The sequence below is a fragment of the Vitis vinifera genome, chromosome 10 (genome assembly GCF_030704535.1).
Source record: "Vitis vinifera cultivar Pinot Noir 40024 chromosome 10, ASM3070453v1".
Lineage (NCBI taxonomy): Eukaryota > Viridiplantae > Streptophyta > Magnoliopsida > Vitales > Vitaceae > Vitis > Vitis vinifera.
The window spans coordinates 24,910,074-24,930,491 of record NC_081814.1 but is presented as its reverse complement, the minus strand read 5'-3'; the positions used below and the strand labels follow the sequence as shown (position 1 = coordinate 24,930,491).

Here is a 20,418-nt window from a genome sequence, read left to right as displayed (position 1 = left end):
ATACCCTCCTGCCTTAGGGACCATACCCATTGGTTATTGGGCCTCACGGGCCTTAGGCCCATCATCTAAAGCCCGTGATGGCATTGGGCTCTACACATTAGGTGGCCCATACTCAAGGTTAAATCAGAAATTGCATGTTAAAAGATAGCTTAATCCTGGACAATGTTTAATATATTGTCGGTCCACATTTATTCTATCAATCTCCCACTTGGACCACATATATATTACAAACAATGTTCACGATAATACTTTATTGAGCTCATCTTTGCTATCTTATTCAAAATATCCTTAAACAATCCGGTCTACTAATTATGCTAACATAGGATTAAAGCGGCCTTCATTAATCATAATTATAACTTGACCTATCATCGATCACAACATTAACAAAATTAGCAACATGGATCAAGTATGGATGTGTAGCATGGAAATTACATAGCATATGATCTTTAATATGTCTATTTCCAATTGGTCCTATTTTATGACTAAAAGATAGTCAAATAACACTTTCAACACTTGATGCTAAACTGCTTCTGAAAGTCATCATTTCAATTCAGAGTGTTCAAATACAATAGTCTTTAAAATCAAGGTCTGTACAGATAACACAACATAATATCACATCAAGAAAATAAACACAAAATCTAAATACAAACTCCCACTATTCTGACACATCATCAATGTGTACAACACCCATATGTGTGACGTGCTCATGATATACTTTGGGTGGCAAACCCTTAGTGAGCGGATCCGCAATCATGGAGTTTGTACTTATGTGTTCAATCGATACTTGAAGACTCTGAACTCTCTCTTTCACAACCAAGAACTTGATGTCAATGTGTTTGGACTTTGACGAACTTCAGTTGTTCTTAGAATATAATTTTGCGGCCTTATTATCACAGTTGATTCTCAATGGTTTCTCAATCCCATCAACTATTCGTAACTGAGTGACAAAATTCCGCAGCCATATCCCATGGTTTGATGCTTCGTAACAGGCTATGAATTCTGCCTCCATGGTGGAAGAAGCAACAAGTGTTTGTTTAACACTTTTCCATGAAACTGCTCCTCCAGCTAACATGAAGATGTAGCCTGAAGTGGATCTCCTACTATCAAGACATCTCGCGAAATCGGAGTCCGAATATCCCACGATCTCTAAGTGACTTGATCTACGGTATGTGAGCATGTAATCTTTAGTTCTTTGTAAGTACCGCATAACCCGTTTTGCCTTTTTCCAATGATCCATACCTGGGTTACTTAAATATCTGCCTAACATTCCAACAATGTACGCAATATCCGGACGCATACAAACTTGTGCATACATGAGACTTCCTACTGCCGAGGCATAGGGAAATCTCTCCATATCTTTTTTCTCAAGTTCATTTTTCGGACATTGGTGCAAACTAAACTTATCGCCTTTTGCTACAGGCGTGTCTCCTGGTGCACAATTGCTCATGCCAAATCTACTCAACACCTTATCGATGTAGGCCTTTTGTGATAACCTAAGTATACCTCTTGAACGATCCCTATGGATCTGTATACCCAGCACAAAAGATGCATTACCAAGATCCTTCATGTCAAATTTACTAGACAGAAATCGCTTGGTTTCATGCAAAAGTCCCACATCACTGCTTGCAAGTAGAATATCATCAACATATAACACCAAGATAATGAATTTGCTCCCATTGAACTTAAGGTATATGCATTGATCAACAGTGTTCTCTTTAAAACCAAATGAAGTAATCACTTGATCAAACTTTCGGTACCATTGTCGGGATGCTTGCTTTAAACCATATATGGACCTTTTTAATCTGCATACAAGTTGCTTTGAATCATGAGACTCAAAGTTCTCCGGTTGCACCATGTATATTGTCTCATCAATGTTGCCATTAAGAAACGCAGTTTTAACGTCCATTTGATGTAGCTCTAAATCATAATGAGCTACAAGTGCCATGATGATTCTAAAGGAGTCCTTTGATGAAACTGGTGAAAATGTCTCCTTATAATCAATGCCTTCCTTTTGAGTGAAACCTTTTGCAACTAGGCGTGCCTTATACCTAACAATATTGCCTTTTGAATCCCGCTTGGTTTTAAAAATCCATTTACAACCAATCGGTTTTACACCTTTAGGCAACTCTACTAGGTCCCATACACCATTGTCTTTCATTGATTTCATCTCATCCTTCATGGCTTCTATCCACTTTTCAGAATTAGAACTTTGTTTGACTTGACTTACTGAAATTGGATCGTTTTCCAGACCCATGTCAAACTCATGTTCTTGGAGATATACAACATAATCATCTGAAATTGTACTTCTCCTTTCTCTAGTGGATCTCCTTAGTGGCACTTGTACTTGAGGTTCTTGAGGTTGTTGAGTTACCTCTTGATGAACTTGAATCGGTTCCATAACTTGAGCAGGAGGAATCTCAGGTGTGTCTTGAATCCCTGTTATAGACTGTACATTCTGAATAGTGTCATTAAACATAATATGACCATGTCCAGTCGTAATAATAGGAATATTAACAAATTCCTCTTCAAAGACCACCTTTCTTAATGGCTCTCTCCCACTTAACTCAACATCCTCAATGAACTTAGCATTGCCCGTTTCAAAGAAGGATCTAGTTGAGGGATCATAAAATTTGAAACCTCTTGACCTTTCAGAATACCCTACAAAGTAGCAGCTCACTGTTCTGGAGTCCAATTTCTTTTCATTTGGCTTGTAAGGCCTAGCTTCAGCTGGACAACCCCAGACATGCAAGTGCCTAATACTAGGTTTCTTGCTAGTCCATAACTCATATGGGGTTTTGGCTACTGCTTTGCTTGGTACTCTATTCAAAATATAAACTGCAGTTTTAATGGCTTCGCCCCAAAGTGATTCTGGTAAGGTGGAATGATTGATCATACTTCTTACCATATCCTTAAGAGTACGGTTTCGCCTCTCTGCTACACCATTTTGGCTCGGAGTCCCTGGCATGGTGTACTGAGGAACGATACCACACTCCATCAAAAATTTGGCGAATGGCCCTAGACGTTGTTCACCTGATCCGTCATATCTACCATAGTATTCACCTCCACGGTCAGATCTGACGGCCTTTATTTTCTTGCTTAGTTGGTTCTCAACTTCAGCTTTGAAATTCTTGAACACATCCAATGACTGAGATTTTTCATGAATCAAATAAAGATAGCCATAACGCGAGTAATCGTCAATGAAAGTGATAAAATATTGTTGTCCATTCCATGAAGGGGTAGGAAATGGACCACAAATGTCTGTATGTATCAATTCCAAGACGTCACTGCACCTATTGGCATTCTTTTTCTTCATATTTGTTTGTTTTCCCTTAATGCACTCTATACAGACTTGAAAGTCTGAGAAATCAAGTGGATCAAGAATTCCTTCTGACACAAGCCTTTGAATTCGTTGATTTGAAATATGACCCAAACGCTTGTGCCATAACATTGATGAATTCTCATTCATTAATTTTCGCTTAATGCCATAATTACTTGAATGCAAGGTTTCATTTCCATCAGTGGCCTTTATGTTCAATTTATATAGTTTGTCTGTTAGACTACCTGTACCAATAATATTTGAATTTAGATAAAGACTAACCATTCCATTTCCAAATGAACAACAATATCCAAATTTGTCCAAACATGAAACAGAAATTAAATTCCGTCTAAACGACGGTACTACAAAAGTCTCTTCCAAATCCAATGTACATCTAGAGTCTAACTGTAATCTGAAAAGACCAATAGCCTTGACTGCAGCCTTGTTGCCATTTCCCACATAGATGTATCTTTCACCATCAGTTGGCATTCGGCTCCTTAGGCAACCCTGCATAGTGACACTTATGTGAGTAGTTGCACCCGTATCTATCCACCAAGTGTCAGTAGGCACTACAGCTAAATTAATTTCTGAACAAACAAAGTTGAGAAGTGTACCTTTCTTTTCACGCCAAGCAGCGTATTTGGTACATGTCTTCTTCATATGACCAGCCTTTTTGCAAAAGAAACAAGTGATCTCCTTATCTTGTTTCTTTTGCTCCTTTTGCTTTGATGTCCCAGAAACTGCAGTTTGTTTTCCTTTATTGTCCCTCTTTCTTTTCTTGTTGGTACCAAATCCCTGAGATGTGGAAGCCAAGTGAGCACTTTCTATCTTTTCTTGCTTCAATCTCTCTTCCTCTTGCACACATTGAGCAATAAGCTCATTCAAAGTCCATTTTTCCTTTTGTGTATTATAACTGATTTTGAATGGACTAAATTGTGTAGGCAGAGAGATCAAGACCAAGTGCACGAGTATGTCTTCCGACAACTCTAACTTTAGTGCCTTGAGTCTCGTCACAAGATTAGACATTTCCATAATGTACTCCCTGATATTCTCTTTCCCTTTATACCGCATAGAGACAAGCTTACTAAGAATAGTGCTTGTCTCAACCTTTTCGTTTGCAGCGAATCGGTTTGCTATCTGGTCCAAGAATGCCTTGGCTTGGGTTTCCTCAGGTATTGCACCCCTTATTGCTTCTGGAATTGAGTGCTTCATAATCATTAGACTCATGCGATTGGATCGCTCCCATTTTTCCATAGTAGACCTTTGCTCAGCAGTGCTGGCACTAGTAAGATCTGAAGGGCGATCCTCCCTTAATGCAAAGTCTAAATCCATGCACCCGAGCACAATTATAACGTGCTCTTTCCATTTCTTGAAATTTGTGCCGTTAAGCACAGGAATGTTATTAACATTTGCAGATATAGAAGATGCTGAATTCATAATAATAAAGCTCACAATCAGTCACATAAGCATCATACATATATGAATAAATAAACATTTAACATATATATGCATGTGGACATTTAACAAGATACCTAGCACAAACATCAATATTCAGTCTTTGGACAGAAATATCAACTTGTAAATGACATCCCTTTTTCAATATTAATTCATAAATATTGACAATAAAACCGAAAATAATATGTTTGTCTTTGGACTAACATATCGAATGCAAGGTAAACTTTATGTCACATATTTATGATTACTTTATTTATTATTATATTAAAATAATCCTCCTTTGGGTTGATTATTTTATACAATAATACCATGCTTATATATTTCAAAAACAAATAAAATTATGTAACACGTTACTTTGGCAACAAATATACATAATTCATTTATTTTAAAATATAAAACACAAATATAGTAAGAAATAATTTAATTAAAATTATTCATCTATTTATTTATGCATAAACTTATGTATATATCTATACCAATTGAAACATAACAGCATGTATATATATATCAATTAAAGCATAAATACTAGAATGAATATATATATATATATATATATATATATATATATCAATTAATGCATAAAATGGAAACTTAGTGTAGTGGTTCAGTCGTGGCCTTGGTATAACCCAGGTCATGGGTTCAAGCTCCCTAGATGGCCTTTCCTCCATTTTCCTTTTTTTTTTTTTTTTTTTTAATCAAAAAACGCCATTCATGGCGTTGGCCTCCAACAGTACGCCTCAAGCACGCCTTGAACGGCGCCGGAAGAGGCGTCGGCAGTGGCGCCGGAAGAGGCGCCGGAAGAGGCGCCGGCAGTGGCGCCCAAAGGCGCCTTAATGTCGCTGCAGACAGCGCTGGAAGCAGCGCTTGAAGGCACTGGAGCGGCGTGCTTTAAACACGCCTGAACGGGGGGTCAAAACGGTGCCGGAAACGGCACCTTTCCGATCCCTTTGAAGGCGCGCACCAGCGGCGCAAGCACCAGCAGCGCGCACCAGTGGCGACGCCTGCAAACATGGCCCTGAAAGACGCTGGAATGGCGCCCTGAAGCGCCCCTTAATGGCACCCTGAAGCGTCCCTTAATGGCGCTGGTTGAACCGCGCTCTGAATGGCGCTGAACGTCGCCTGAACAACGGCCCGCGCCTGGACGGCGCCCCCCACTGGCGCTTGGACGGCGCCTCCACTGGTGCCTGGTATGGCGCCTCCATTGGCTCCTGAAGGGCGCTGCATAATAGCCCCTTAACGGCGTCTGAACGCCGCGTCTGAGTGGCTCCTCCATGTGGCGCCTTAAAGCACACTTCCTATGGCACTGTAAAGGATGCCGCGTCTAAATCCATTTTCTATTTAATTACACTTTACTAGTTAGATATAATTAGGATCCTTTAAAGGGTCCTGGATCTGTTTGATTCCCAATGCAACATGCAACGGGAAGAACTTGAATGTGGTTTTGGGGAAAATGGGAACCTATGCTCTGATACCAATTGTTAGATTTCTTAATCCATTATCACCCAAAACACAAAACAGGATATATGTATATCAAGCATTCAAAAAACATTCCTTTGATCTTTTATCTTTGGATAGAGATCCAACCTGAATCCATTTGACGTTTTGATGAAGATGGTATGAATCTTCTAAGACTGATGGAGGGCACCACCTCTGGATTCTCTCAGGCAATGGGAGCGGGAGAGAGAGCGGTTAAGTTCTTTTCAAAAGATGTGATTGTAACAAAAGACACAAGCCAAAGCCCTTTTATACCCTCCTGCCTTAGGGACCATACCCATTGGTTATTGGGCCTCACGGGCCTTAGGCCCATCATCTAAAGCCCGTGATGGCATTGGGCTCTACACATTAGGTGGCCCATACTCAAGGTTAAATCAGAAATTGCATGTTAAAAGATAGCTTAATCCTGGACAATGTTTAATATATTGTCGGTCCACATTTATTCTATCATCTATGACTATGCATCTTATCATTATTTTATACTTAGTTGTCATTATTTTTGTATTATGATCATTGGTTTTTTTATATCTTGATTTTATGTGCTTGTACCCTCATTCAATTATTCAGATGTTGATCAATGATTTTTGTCGTTTATTGTATTAAAACAAGATTTTTAATCTAATTCACTATTCTAAGGTAGCCTTTACTTGATAAGAAATGACTTTTAGTAAAAGCCATGGTAGTATAACGGTTTAAAATATCGTCCATTAGGATGAATTATTTTTGGTAATCAAGGCTTAAATGGGAAGAAAAAAATGAATGTGATAAAGTGTAATTGGAGTGACAATTCATAATAAAAATGAAAATAGCAATGATTTCAAATTAGGAAGAACAATTCAATAAAAAAGAATCAAATTTTGAAAGAAGATTAATATGAAAAAAAAAAATCTTAGAGTTAAGATTCTCTTGAAAACAATCTCTATGGTGAATGGTTGTTGAGATTTACTCTTCATCAGGTTATATTGAAAATATAAATTTTCATCTAAATCGATTTTTTATTTAGTTTTAAATCAAAATCTTATTTATATTCAACTTAGGTGATTTAATTTAAAGGACCAATTCAAATTATATATTTAATTCATCTTAAATCGTCTTTTACTGATTTACATAATGTAACTATTCAATTTCATTAAATTTAACTTCAAGAATTTAATGAATTTACCTAATTTGTATTGTAGTGGTCATTTAAGATAATTTGAAAAGAAAAAAAATCCCAAATTTTAATCAATTGAATAAAAAACCCTTGTCAAATTAAGCTTCATTTCCCAAATTTCAACTATTCATAGTTCAAACAAATGAAGGACACTCAGCATCATCTCAATACGCTTTTGGAACTTTTCAAATTAAAAAAATATGAGATTTAGTACCAATAATGACATTTTCACACAATTTTCATTTGAACATGCAAAATTGAAGTTGGTTGGTTACAACATTTAAACCCCTCTTTGGACGAGTTCGCATGCTCTTGAGAAGTTTTGCACATTCATGCGAAAATGACTTTCGCAAATTCCTAACTCTTGAGAAGTTTTGCATTCCATTCATACCTGGCCTGTTCCATGAACTTCTTGCGTATGGTGGTATTTAGGTCATCCTGCCAACATTCTTCGAAAAAGTGATATCTTACACTTTTTAGCCTTGGTGTGTCTAAGACTCCCTTGTAGAAAAATTCCATCCCATGACATTCTCTCACGTGCATTGTTTCCAAGGATGGGAATTTGAAGACATATCTTGTTGATGAGCAAAAGCTTTTCAGATTTGGCAAATGATGAAGTGTCAAACTCTTTAATCTGGTGAACTCAATCTCATTATCTGTTAGTTCATGTCCATCATTTCCCACTATTTCTACTTGGATAACCTCATTCACTGAATCACACATTCTCACCTTTAGTTTTTCTAGATTATGTAGTATTTGAACCATATTTGAGGGAATCACAACCGAAATACCTTGACACTGTTCTATCTTCAAATAGCTTAACTTTGAAAAAGACACCCTTGAAAATTGGCCTCGCCATATCTCCACAATGCCCTTTAAGCTCAATCTTAGTTCTTCCAAATTAAGAAATGCTTCCTGGCAAACCATATTACATAAGAGGAATGACATTTCATTTATGTGATTTTTTTTAATAAATAAATAAGTTATATATACACACATATACAACAATCCTCTTTGAGCTTGCAAATAGCTCAATAAATGATAAAAATAAACAAGCCTTCAAGTTCAAACTCATGACCACTTGAAAAATAAGGCTATGGTACCATAGTAAATAGAAAAAATTGTAAATCAAGTTCATTTCATCTACAAACCTAACATTTATATATTTAATAATTATATTTCCTTCTTGATCAAAGAGCTATTAGGAGAAAATATGTAAACACTATTATTGTTATAATTGTTGTTGTTGTTGTTTTCCATACAAGGCATAATGAACTACTGTATCTAAATAATCAAGGTACACTTTGACAAGTTTTGATGCAACGTGGCTAAAAATAGATTGGATCAATATTGCACATTAATTCAAATAAAACATCAACATTTTTTTTTTTTTGTTGTATTCTAAATAAACACCACTATAAATTAATGCAATTTTGTATGAAATTCAATTAAATAAACTCATTCTTAAGGCATCACATGAAGTGTTTAAGTCTAATTAATATTAATTAAAAATGATTATATTAAAAAAAAATCCAAAGTAATTTATTTTTATCATAAGTCAAGTAGGATAGTTTTATAAATAATTGGTTCTAGTTTTTAGTATTATTGTACACAATCACTATGTTTGTTGCACCTCCAAAAAATCTACTACTTGTAATTAATTGTATATTATTCTCCATATTCACATCAGTTTATGTAGTATGATTAATTTAGCAACAAAATATAAGTTTACTTAAAATCGCTTTAAATTCCTATGATATTAAAGTTTAAGATTAAAACAATGTAACTTTAGCTAAAAAGATTAAGATCTATAATGTAACATATAAAATTTAGAAAATTCAAGGAAGGGTAAACTCATACCTGTTCTACCTAAAAGAGTGGCTCAAGTTCACATTCCAAACTTATTTGTTGAAAGAGTATCTCCACTTTATCACAATTGTGCACTTTCAATCTTTTCAGAAGTGGCCAGCTTGAACTAAACCTTCCAAAGTAAAATCTTTTGAGTTGGTGTAAATGACGGAGTGTGAGAGAGGTAAGGTTAGGGAATAAGAGTAAAGGTGCTGCTTCATCTTCATTTTCATTGGCAACAATTGCCTCCACTTCACCCCCCGATATATGTAGGTCCTCAAGTTGCAAAAGAGTACTCGCCATAGAAAGCGGAAAAAGATTTAGCAATTTGTTGCATCCAATTACTTTCAATTTCCTTAATTTGGAAAACGAATTTGCTGGAAGTTGGTCAGGCCACAATGCTCTTATATTATCTAGTCCATGTACATACAGGGACTCCAAGCCTGGGAATGCAACCTGTGCAATTGATGATCCCTTTGGTTAATAATATATACATATACATTCCTAATAATTAGACACATGTAAATAGAAAATAAGAGGTTAAAGGAGAATATATCAGTATAATAAAGCACAAAAAGAAGATCAAGAAAGAGAAAAGAAAAGAAAAGAAAAGAGAATGCCTCCAGATTTTGAAGATCCAATGAAACTTAAAAAAAAAAAAAAAAAAACCTCCAAATTTTGCTTTCCAAATGAGGTAATAAGAGGATTTTTTTTTTCTTTTTTCTTTGTCTCTCTTTCAAATTTGATTAACTTCTATGGAAAACGTATTTTAACTAGCCATGGAAAACGGATTTTTTTTTTTAACTTTTATATAAGATACAAGTAATACTTTAAAAAAATTGTGATATCTAAAAAAAATTTTGAAAAATTATTTTTAAAGAAATAAGGTAAATCTATACTTTTTGTATAAGATGTTCTACCTTTATATACAAATTTCTGTTTTTTTTTTTAAAGTGTATCCAAATGGACACTAAACTATCTAGTTTTAAATTTTTACAACTTTGAATTGGATTTTATGGTAAACTAATTTACAATATAATGCATGGATTCATCTTAGATTCCATCTATAAATTTTTTTAATTATCTAATATAAGACATTATATTAATGGGTTGAATTAATAATGTAATTATAATTTATTTAGCAACTTTCTTCCTTCAAATATATAAAATGAAAATAAATTTTAAAAAATAAAAAAAAATGAAAAAAAATAAAAAATAAAAAAACTTTTTTTTATAGTTTTTCTAAGATGATTTTGTAGGGTACTGTTAGTTTATAGTTTTAACTTTATTTCATTTTACTTTTAACTTTATTTATTGAGGTATGTTCTTTTTTGAAACTCTTGTTTAGATTTTATAGAGAATATAAATTTTAAGAAAAAAAAATGAAATTTAAATAAGATAAGAATAAAGAAGGCAAAAGGTGGATGAATTTTTTTAAGGCAAAAGTTTGATAATTGGCGCTATCATGTAACGGGTGAAATTTTTAAATACTCAGCAAAGGCTAGTGAAATTTAAATTAAAAGCTTGACATGTACCTTTTCGACCAAAAAGAGTGATTGTTGAATTTTGTTGTCAAGTTCACATTTCAAACCTACTTCTTGAAATAGTATCTCCACTTTACCACAATTGAGCACTATTAATTTTTTTAAAAGTGCCCATCTTGAAGTAAACCTTTTGAAGCAAAATCTTTGGAGTTGGTGTAAAGTATTGAGTATGAGAGAGGTTAGTCTAGGGAATATTGCATATTAATTCAAATAAAACATCAACATTTTTTTTTTGTTAAATTCTAAATGAACACCACTATAAATTAATGCGATTTTGTATGCTCAATTAAATAAACTCGTTCTTAAGGCATCACATGCAGTATTTAAGTTTAATTAATATTAATTAAAAATGATTATATTAAAAAAAATCCAAAGTAATTTTTTTTTTTTATCATAAGTCAAGTAGGATAATTTTATAAATAATTGGTTCTAGTTTCTAGTATTCTTGTACACAATCGCTATGTTTGTTGCACCTCCAAAAAATCTATTACTTGTAATTAATTGTATATTATTCTCCATATTCACATCAGTTTATGTAGTATGATTAATTTAGCAACAAAATATAAATCGCTTTAAATTCCTATGATATTAAAGTTTAAGATTAAAACAATGTAACATAGCTAAAAAGATTAAGATCTATAATGTAACATATAAAATTTAGAAAATTCAAGGAAGGGTAAACTCGCACCTGTTCTACCCAGAAGAGTGGCTCAAGTTCACATTCCAAATTTATTTGTTGAAAGAGTATCTCCACTTTATCACAATCGACCACTTCCAATTCTTTCAGAAGTGGCCAGCTTGAACTAAACCTTCCAGAGCAAAATCTTTTGAGTTGGTGTAAATCGGAGAGTTTGAGAGAGGTAAGGTTAGGGAATAAGAGTAAAGGTGCTGCTTCATCTACATTTTCATTGGCAACAATTGCCTCCACTCCACTCAAGAATATTCGTAGGTCCTGAAGTTGCACAAGAGCACTCGCCACAGAAACCGGAAAAAGATTTAGCAATTTGTTGCATCCACTTACTTCCAATTTCCTTAATTTGGAAAATGAATTTGTTGGAAGTTGGTCAGACCACAATGCTCTTATATTATTTAGTCTGCATACAGACAAGGACTCCAAGCCTGGGAGTGCAACCTGTGCAATTGATGATCCCTTTGGTTAATAATATATACATTCCTAATAATTAGACACATGTAAATAGAAAATAAGAGGTTAAAGGAGAATATATCAGTATAACAAAGCACAAAATTTAACTAGATTGAAGAAGATCAAGAAAGAGAAAAGAAAAGAAAAGAAAAGAAAAGAAAAAGCCTCCAGATTTTGAAGATCCAATGAAACTTAAAAAAAAAAAAAAAACCTCCAAATTTTCCTTTCGAAATGAGGTAATAAGAGGATTTTCTTTTCTTTTTTCTTTGCCTCTCTTTCAAATTTGATTAACTTCTATGGAAAACGTATTTTAACTAGCCATGGAAAACGGATTTTTTTTTTTTAACTTTTATATAAGATACAAGTAATACTTTAAAAAAATTGTGATATCTAAAAAATTTTTTGAAAAATTATTTTTTAAAAAATAAGGTAAATCTATACTTTTTGTATAAGATGTTCTACCTTTATATACAAATTTCTGTTTTTTTTTTTTAAGTGTATCCAAATGGACACTAAACTATCTAGTTTTTAATTTTTACAACTTTGAATTGGATTTTATGGTAAACTAATTTACAATATAATGCATGGATTCATCTTAGATTCCATCTATAAATTTTTTTAATTATCTAATATAAGACATTATATTAATGGGTTGAATTAATAATGTAATTATAATTTATTTAGCAACTTTCTTCCTTCAAGTATATAAAATGAAAATAAATTTTAAAAAATAAAAAAATGAAAAAAAATAAAAAATAAAAAAACTTTTTTTTATAGTTTTTCTAAGATGATTTTGTAGGGTACTATTAGTTTATAGTTTTAACTTTATTTCATTTTACTTTTAACTTTATTTATTGAGGTATGTTCTTTTTTGAAACTCTTGTTTAGATTTTATAGAGAATATAAATTTTAAGAAAAAAATGAAATTTAAATAAGATAAGAATAAAGAAAGGCAAAAGGTGGATGAATTTTTTTAAGGCAAAAGTTTGATAATTGGCGCTATCATGTAACTTGACATGTACCTTTTCGACCAAAAAGAGTGATTGTTGAATTTTGTTGTCAAGTTCACATTTCAAACCTACTTCTTGAAATAGTATCTCCACTTTACCACAATTGAGCACTATCAATTTTTTTAAAAGTGCCCATCTTGAAGTAAACCTTTTGAAGCAAAATCTTTGGAGTTGGTGTAAAGTATTGAGTATGAGAGAGGTTAGTCTAGGGAATATTGCATATTAATTCAAATAAAACATCAACATTTTTTTTTTGTTAAATTCTAAATGAACACCACTATAAATTAATGCGATTTTGTATGCTCAATTAAATAAACTCGTTCTTAAGGCATCACATGCAGTATTTAAGTTTAATTAATATTAATTAAAAATGATTATATTAAAAAAATCCAAAGTAATTTTTTTTTTTTATCATAAGTCAAGTAGGATAATTTTATAAATAATTGGTTCTAGTTTCTAGTATTCTTGTACACAATCGCTATGTTTGTTGCACCTCCAAAAAATCTATTACTTGTAATTAATTGTATATTATTCTCCATATTCACATCAGTTTATGTAGTATGATTAATTTAGCAACAAAATATAAATCGCTTTAAATTCCTATGATATTAAAGTTTAAGATTAAAACAATGTAACATAGCTAAAAAGATTAAGATCTATAATGTAACATATAAAATTTAGAAAATTCAAGGAAGGGTAAACTCGCACCTGTTCTACCCAGAAGAGTGGCTCAAGTTCACATTCCAAATTTATTTGTTGAAAGAGTATCTCCACTTTAGCACAATCGACCACTTCCAATTCTTTCAGAAGTGGCCAGCTTGAACTAAACCTTCTAGAGCAAAATCTTTTGAGTTGGTGTAAATCGGAGAGTTTGAGATAGGTAAGGTTAGGGAATAAGAGTAAAGGTGCTGCTTCATCTACATTTTCATTGGCAACAATTGCCTCCACTCCACTCAAGAATATTCGTAGGTCCTGAAGTTGCACAAGAGCACTCGCCACAGAAACCGGAAAAAGATTTAGCAATTTGTTGCATCCACTTACTTCCAATTTCCTTAATTTGGAAAATGAATTTGCTGGAAGTTGGTCAGGCCACAATGCTCTTATATTATTTAGTCTACGTACAGACAAGGACTCCAAGCCTGGGAGTGCAACCTGTGCAATTGATGATCCCTTTAGTTAATAATATATACATATACATTCCTAATAATTAGACACATATAAATAGAAAATAAGAGGTTAAAGGAGAATATATCAATATAACAAAGTACAAAATTTAAACTAGATTGAAGAAGATCAAGAAAGAGAAAAGAAAAGAAAAGAAAAGAAAAAGCCTCCAGATTTTGAAGATCCAATGAAACTTTAAAAAAAAAAAAAAAAAGACCTCCAAATTTTGCTTTCCAAATGAGGTAATAAGAGGTTTTTATTTTTATTTTATTTTATTTTATTTATTTTTTTAACTTTTATATAAGATACAAGAACTCTTAGAGGGTTACATTATGTAAGTAATACTTTAAAAAAATGTTTAAAAAAATTATGAATACCAAAAATTTTACTACCTCGGATTTTAATTTTTTTTAAAATTATTTTTAAGGAAATAAGGCAAATCTATACTTTTTGTATAAGAAAATTTGCTTTTATAAACAAATTTCTGATTTTTTTTTATTTTTTTTTAAGTGTATCCAAATGGACACTAAACTATCTAGTTTCGAATTTTTACAACTTTGAATTGGATTTTATGGTAAACTAATTTACAATATGATGCATGGATTCATCTTAGATTCCATCTTATAAATTTTTTAATTATCTAATATAAGAAGTTATATTAATGGGTTTAATTAATAATGTAATTATAATTTATTTGGCAACTTTCTTCCTTCAAATATATAAAACGAAAATAAACTTTAAAAAATAAAAAAAATGAAAAAAATAAAAAATAAAAAAGCTTATTTTATGGTTTTTCTAAGATGATTTTGTAGTGTTAGTTTATAGTTTTAACTTTATTTCATTTTACTTTTAACTTTATTTATTGAGGTATGTTCTTTTTTGAAACTCTTGTTTAGATTTTATAGAGAATATAAATTTTAAGAAAAAAATGAAATTTAAATAAGATAAGAATAAAGAAACGCAAAAGATGGATGGATTTTTTTAAGGCAAAAGTTTGATAATTGGCACTATCATGTAACAGGTAAAATTTTTAAATGCTCAACAAAGGCTAGAGAAATTTAAATTAAAAGCTTGACATGTACCTTTTCAACCAAGAAGAGCGATTGTTGAATTTTGTTGTCAAGTTCACTTTTCAAACCTATCACAACCCCACACTTCCAATTCTTTTAAAAGTGGCCATCTTAAAGTAAACCTTCCGAAGCAAAATCTTTGGAGTTGGGGTAAAAAAAAGAGTGTGAGAGAGGTTAGTCTAGGGAATAAGAATAAAGATGTTGCTTCATCTTCATTCTCATTAGCAACAATTGCCTCTAGTACTCCACAATAGTCTATCTTTAGGTTTTCAAGTTGCACAAGGACTTTCGCCACGGAAAGGGGAAAAACATTCAGCAATTCACAACAGCAACTTACATCCAAGCGCTTTAGTTTGGAAAAGGAATTTGCTGGGAGTTGGTTGTGCCACAATGCTTTCAGATTATTTAGAAATGATACACCCAAGGACTCCAAGGCAGGGAATGCAACCTATGCAATTGATGATCCATTTGGTTAATACATTCTCAATAACTAGACACATATAAATAGAACAAGAGAGGTGGAGGTGAATATGTCAATATGAAAAAGCACAAAATAAATTCATAATTTTATCTACGTATTTTCTACATTATATGAAACTAAACTAGACCTCACTACAAGCAGCTTGAAACTCATTTAGAAGGAAAGTTTATTTTTATTAATTGTCTGAAACTAATAGACTTCTCATTCTATAATACTTTGTTTTTAGTATTTTTCATTTATTCATTCTCCAATACAATTTTAATAACTTAAAACAAGTAGAGCATTTATATGTTGGAGTAATATGTATATGATTATTTTATCCTAAATGTTTTTGATTAATTAATTATCATTTTTAAAAGGTTTTATTGATGTGATTTGATAAATGGTCATATTAATAATATTAGAACATAAAGACAAATTAACTATATTTTATCTAATATTTACCAAAATATTGATTTACTATCACAAATTATGTAATTAAAAATATAAAATAAAATATTGGTTTCCAATAACTCCAACCTCGTCATTTTATTAATATCTATATTTTGTTTATCTTCTTCTTCTTCTACATTTTGTTTGGTGATAGTTATTTTTGGGTTATAAACAAAGTATTTCATATTTTAAAACTTTATAACTCTTATAATAAGTATTTCATTCATTCCAAAATCGATTCTTCTCCCTTGCTATTGGTTTAGAATACAAAAATAAATTTATAAGTTTCTTTAAACCATATTAGTATCAATTATTCCTTTCATGAAAATAAAGAGAGTTTAATATTGAAAGAAAATTAACAAAAATATTTATGTTAAAAATAGTTAAGCAAAAAATTATATAATAAAAAAGAATGAATTAAGCCTTCAAATTATTAAAAAAAATTAACATAATAAATTCATGAAAAAAGAAAAGTGAAGATTAGGCCTTAAAATTTATTCAGAAAAATAAAATAAAGATAATAAATGTATGATAAATAAGAAAATAAGAAAGGAAGGAAGACAAGTACAAATACTTTTTACTAAAATTTTATATAATTTTGGTTTTGAAGTTTACTCTTTAATTCTGGTTTTTATTTTTTAGAATTTATTTATTTAGTGTAAAAGTAGTGTAAATAAATACTAGTAATGGCAGAAATTAGATATCGAGTAGTAAGATACCTGTTGACTGAAAAATGTCATTGACTCCTGGGTACCACTGCTTCTTGTGGAGTAGAAGCTAATGAGCTCTGGGAGACCACACAAGTACAAATTTTGCAGTTGAGGAAAAGCTGATTCCCTTCCATATTGTGCGGGAAGAGAGAAGACATATTTCAACCTCTCACAATACTCTAGTCTTAGAATTCTTAAATTACCAAAAGACCCCATCGGAATTGGGCCATGGCATACTGCCTCCAAGTTATCTAGCCAAGTAAGAATCAGTTCCTCCAACATACAGAAGGTATTAGGTGGTGGAACCCATTCCACTGAAGTACTGGAATGAAGGATGTATTGAACGGTAGGACATTCCTCGAGAGTGAGATACTTGAGTTCAACGAAACCCTCCTTGTCTAACTCATAAACCACATGCTTCGTATCATTCAATTTGCACAAGTATAGTTCTTGACTTCTCTTCAACAGCTTGGAGAAGCACTTCACCATATAAAGACTTGTAACCCCTCGCAAACTCAACCTTCTTGAGGCTTTATACTCATCATTTAGTATCTGCCAGTCATAGCCTATTAGTATTGAATATCTGATCAAGTTGAGGTTTTCGAAGAGCACATCATCTTCTGGAAACAAACTGGGATTTGATACTTGTACCTCCAAAGTCCTCAAACCAGACAGGTGTTTCAGCTCAGAAAGGCAAGCATTAATTCTTTCTCCCCTATTAAATCCTTCCGCCTCCCATTCAATTCTTAAACTTCCTTTCATACTCAAATACTCTAATTGGGATAGACTTGATATAACATTTCGTGGAATTACTTTGAGCCAACAGCAATTCTGCAAATCCAACATCCTTAGATCACTCAATTGCGCCACTTCATTTGGCAGCTGTTCAATGTAGGACTCTGCCAAACTAAGGACTTGTAGTTTCTTCAGTTCTCCGATTACTGTTATGTCTTGGATCTGGCATTGATTTAGACGCAATGTTTGAAGATTTGAAAGAAAACCAAGTGATGAAGGAGATGGTGTAAGAGACACTTTAGACAAATCTAAAATTCTGAGTTGTTTGGTGTCTTGGAAAAAGGCATCTGGAATTTTCAAATAAGCATCATCATTACTTGAATTCAATAAAAAGAATTCAAGTTTCGGACATACCAAGCCTTGTGGAAGCTCATCCATATTTCTGCATATCAAAGAGATGCGAGTGCAATTTCTGCACTCATCCGTCCTCTGCCATTCTCGTAATTCAACAGCTTCTTGTGATCCAACAGCTTCTCTCACCACAAATCGATGAGGATCTTTGGATGCAATTGATCTGGCAGCATCTCGAACAACATCATGCATTCTGACAAAAGCGTGATCAAAAAGCAAGCTCGAAGAGCTATCACCATCTCCTTCATGGTCAAGCAACAAGCTTGAGGCTTTGAGGTTTTCCACCAATGTAATTAGTCTATTTATTGCTTTCTCCCATAAATATATTCCTTCAAACAAATTCAAACACGTGGCAAATTGTAGCAAGCGATCCATGGAAATATCACCATCCCCCAGCAAAGCGCAAAGTAAAAACAATGACTTTACTTCATCACCTTTCAAATGGTTGTAGCTCAGCTCCAGACATGAGTAGACGCCTTCAGTCACTCCTCTGATGCTTGTTGGTGCAGCCCCTCTCAGTTCTTCCAAGGCATTCTCCCATACATTCACCCTACTCTTACCTCTTAATGCAGTTGCAATGGTGAAAATTGCAACTGGTAGACCGTCACATTTTTTAGCTACATCAACTGCAATGGGACGCAGTTCAGGCTTCTCCACGGAATCACCTGCTGTCTTCTTGAATAAATTCCAGGCTTCATCTTCACTTAAATGTTGAAGATGGAACTTCTTTTGAGTACGCATATCTTCAGATAAAACCTCCTGCTCCCGGGAAGTCAGCAGCACTTTGCACCCCTTGTGATCATCTCCATCAGGAATTCCTATATCTCGCAAGTCAAGTTTCCCCCAGATATCATCTAAGATCACCAGGATTTTCTCCTCTCTCTTCAACCTTTGCCTCAGGCGACCTGCTCTATCCTCCTCCGCCTCAAATTTCAAACCCAACATTCTTGCAATTTTTCCTTGAATTTCTGCGATGTTGGGAGTTTGGGATATGTTTAAGGCCATGACCACCTTGTGAAAGAGCTTGTTTTCCTCCGCTTGTTGGGCTACTTGTTTGACAAGAGTGGTTTTGCCCACGCCGCCCATTCCCCAGACACCGATCATGCGCATATTTTCGTTTCTCAAGGCCTGCATAATTTGGTTAAAAGTAGACTCTCTTGACTGGAAAGCTTCATAATCTTTGAAAGATGCAGAGCTGATGAATGGAAGAGGAGGAGGAGAAGGGCGATACGATACTCTGTCACCAAAGTTATGAGCTTGTTGGATTTTAAGAACAATGTCCCCAGCCTGCTTCTTTGCTTGCTTGCTTAGCTGGTAGCGGGACTTTAAATAGAAACAGCTCTTGCTTGCTTTCTTTTCATCTTCAATGAAGTCCTCTTTCTTTTGGATGATCCTTTCATCACCCTTAAGCCACTCCTGAACATCAGGAAAGATTTCATCCCCTTGCCTATTAGCCTCTTCCACCGATTGCTGCAGCCTCACTCTGGCATGATCGAGCATCTCAATTTGCTCAGTCAGATCCACATAGTTGCGACGGTAGTTAAAGAGATAACCCAGTTGACGTGCAATTGGATCAACCAGGCACTCTGCGACTTTTGCTGCAACGGAAATAACAATATCAACCATTTCCAACTTCTCTCTAGGAAACGATGAGAATTGAGCAAAGGCAGATAAAGAATTAATAGAGCAACCACAGCAGGAGAAAGACAATACGCAAGAGATTGATATTTGATTGAAACTGTTGTGACGGAAGAAATGGAAGGTTTGAGGTATAAAAAGAGCAGAGTTTGTGGAAGAGAGCTGGATTTTTTTTTTTTTTTTTCTTTCAGGAAGAGAGGAGAGGAAAGGAGAGACACAAATCAGGAAAATGGAAAAGGAGAGTGATTACTGGTAAAGAAGAAGAAATAGTAGATAAAAAAGAGAAAAGGGTTACAGAGTGAAGAGATTGAGAAAGCTTTGGATTTTGGAATTCAGTGATCCCCAAAACGAAAATAAGTAAAAGGCTTTCTGGCAAGAGGGAGAGACGGAGAGAAGGAAAATGAAAAAATGGGAAACAGCAGTGAGTATTGGGTGATAAATCGACGAGGAAACGGTTGTTTTGGTGAAAGGAGAAAGGAGAGCAGCAAGCCAACTTCAGATATTGACTTTTGAGCAGGCAGAATAGCCGAATAGCAGAATAGCAGTTTTCTGAATGTGAAAATAGTTTGGTTAGAAGGAAAGGGTGTTTTATTAATAATAGGTGGAATCTTCTGAGTTCTTGCTTTTTGGACTTTCGCCACCTAACCTCAGACTCCCTCATTACTCACCATCATCATACTATTATTATATTCACAGAATTTTAAAAAATATAACAATTAAAACTTCCATCATCATATTGTGAAATCTTAAACCCTTTTATTTAGAGTATAAGAAAATAAAAAATAAAAAAATAGCATGAATATTAGTTCACAT

The 20,418-nt window shown here is 33.4% G+C and overlaps 2 protein-coding genes across 3 annotated transcripts; both read right to left on the bottom strand.

Annotated features, from left to right (window-relative positions):
* Positions 1 to 3,160: 3,160 nt before the first annotated feature.
* LOC132254581 (uncharacterized) lies at positions 3,161 to 4,805 on the bottom strand. The gene is made up of 2 exons (XM_059740474.1): positions 3,931 to 4,805; positions 3,161 to 3,823 (listed from the first exon to the last, which is right to left on the bottom strand). Exons 1-2 carry the CDS (start codon positions 4,751 to 4,753, stop codon positions 3,795 to 3,797), a joined length of 852 nt encoding a protein of 283 aa, XP_059596457.1. The 5' UTR covers positions 4,754 to 4,805; the 3' UTR covers positions 3,161 to 3,794.
* A 2,772-nt stretch (positions 4,806 to 7,577) lies between these two features.
* LOC100263454 (probable disease resistance protein At4g27220) lies at positions 7,578 to 20,153 on the bottom strand. 2 transcript variants are annotated; one of them, XM_019222749.2, is made up of 5 exons: positions 16,831 to 20,153; positions 13,673 to 14,116; positions 11,499 to 11,942; positions 9,279 to 9,722; positions 8,234 to 8,333 (listed from the first exon to the last, which is right to left on the bottom strand). In XM_019222749.2, the coding sequence occupies exons 1-4, from the start codon at positions 19,591 to 19,593 to the stop codon at positions 9,288 to 9,290; spliced, it is 4,086 nt and encodes a 1,361-aa protein (XP_019078294.1). In that variant the 5' UTR covers positions 19,594 to 20,153; the 3' UTR covers positions 8,234 to 8,333; positions 9,279 to 9,287. The 2 variants fall into 2 exon arrangements, with proteins under 2 accessions (XP_010655902.1, XP_019078294.1); XM_010657600.3 differs by lacking the exon at positions 9,279 to 9,722 and having other exon boundaries at positions 7,578 to 8,333; positions 16,831 to 20,152.
* Positions 20,154 to 20,418: the final 265 nt, after the last annotated feature.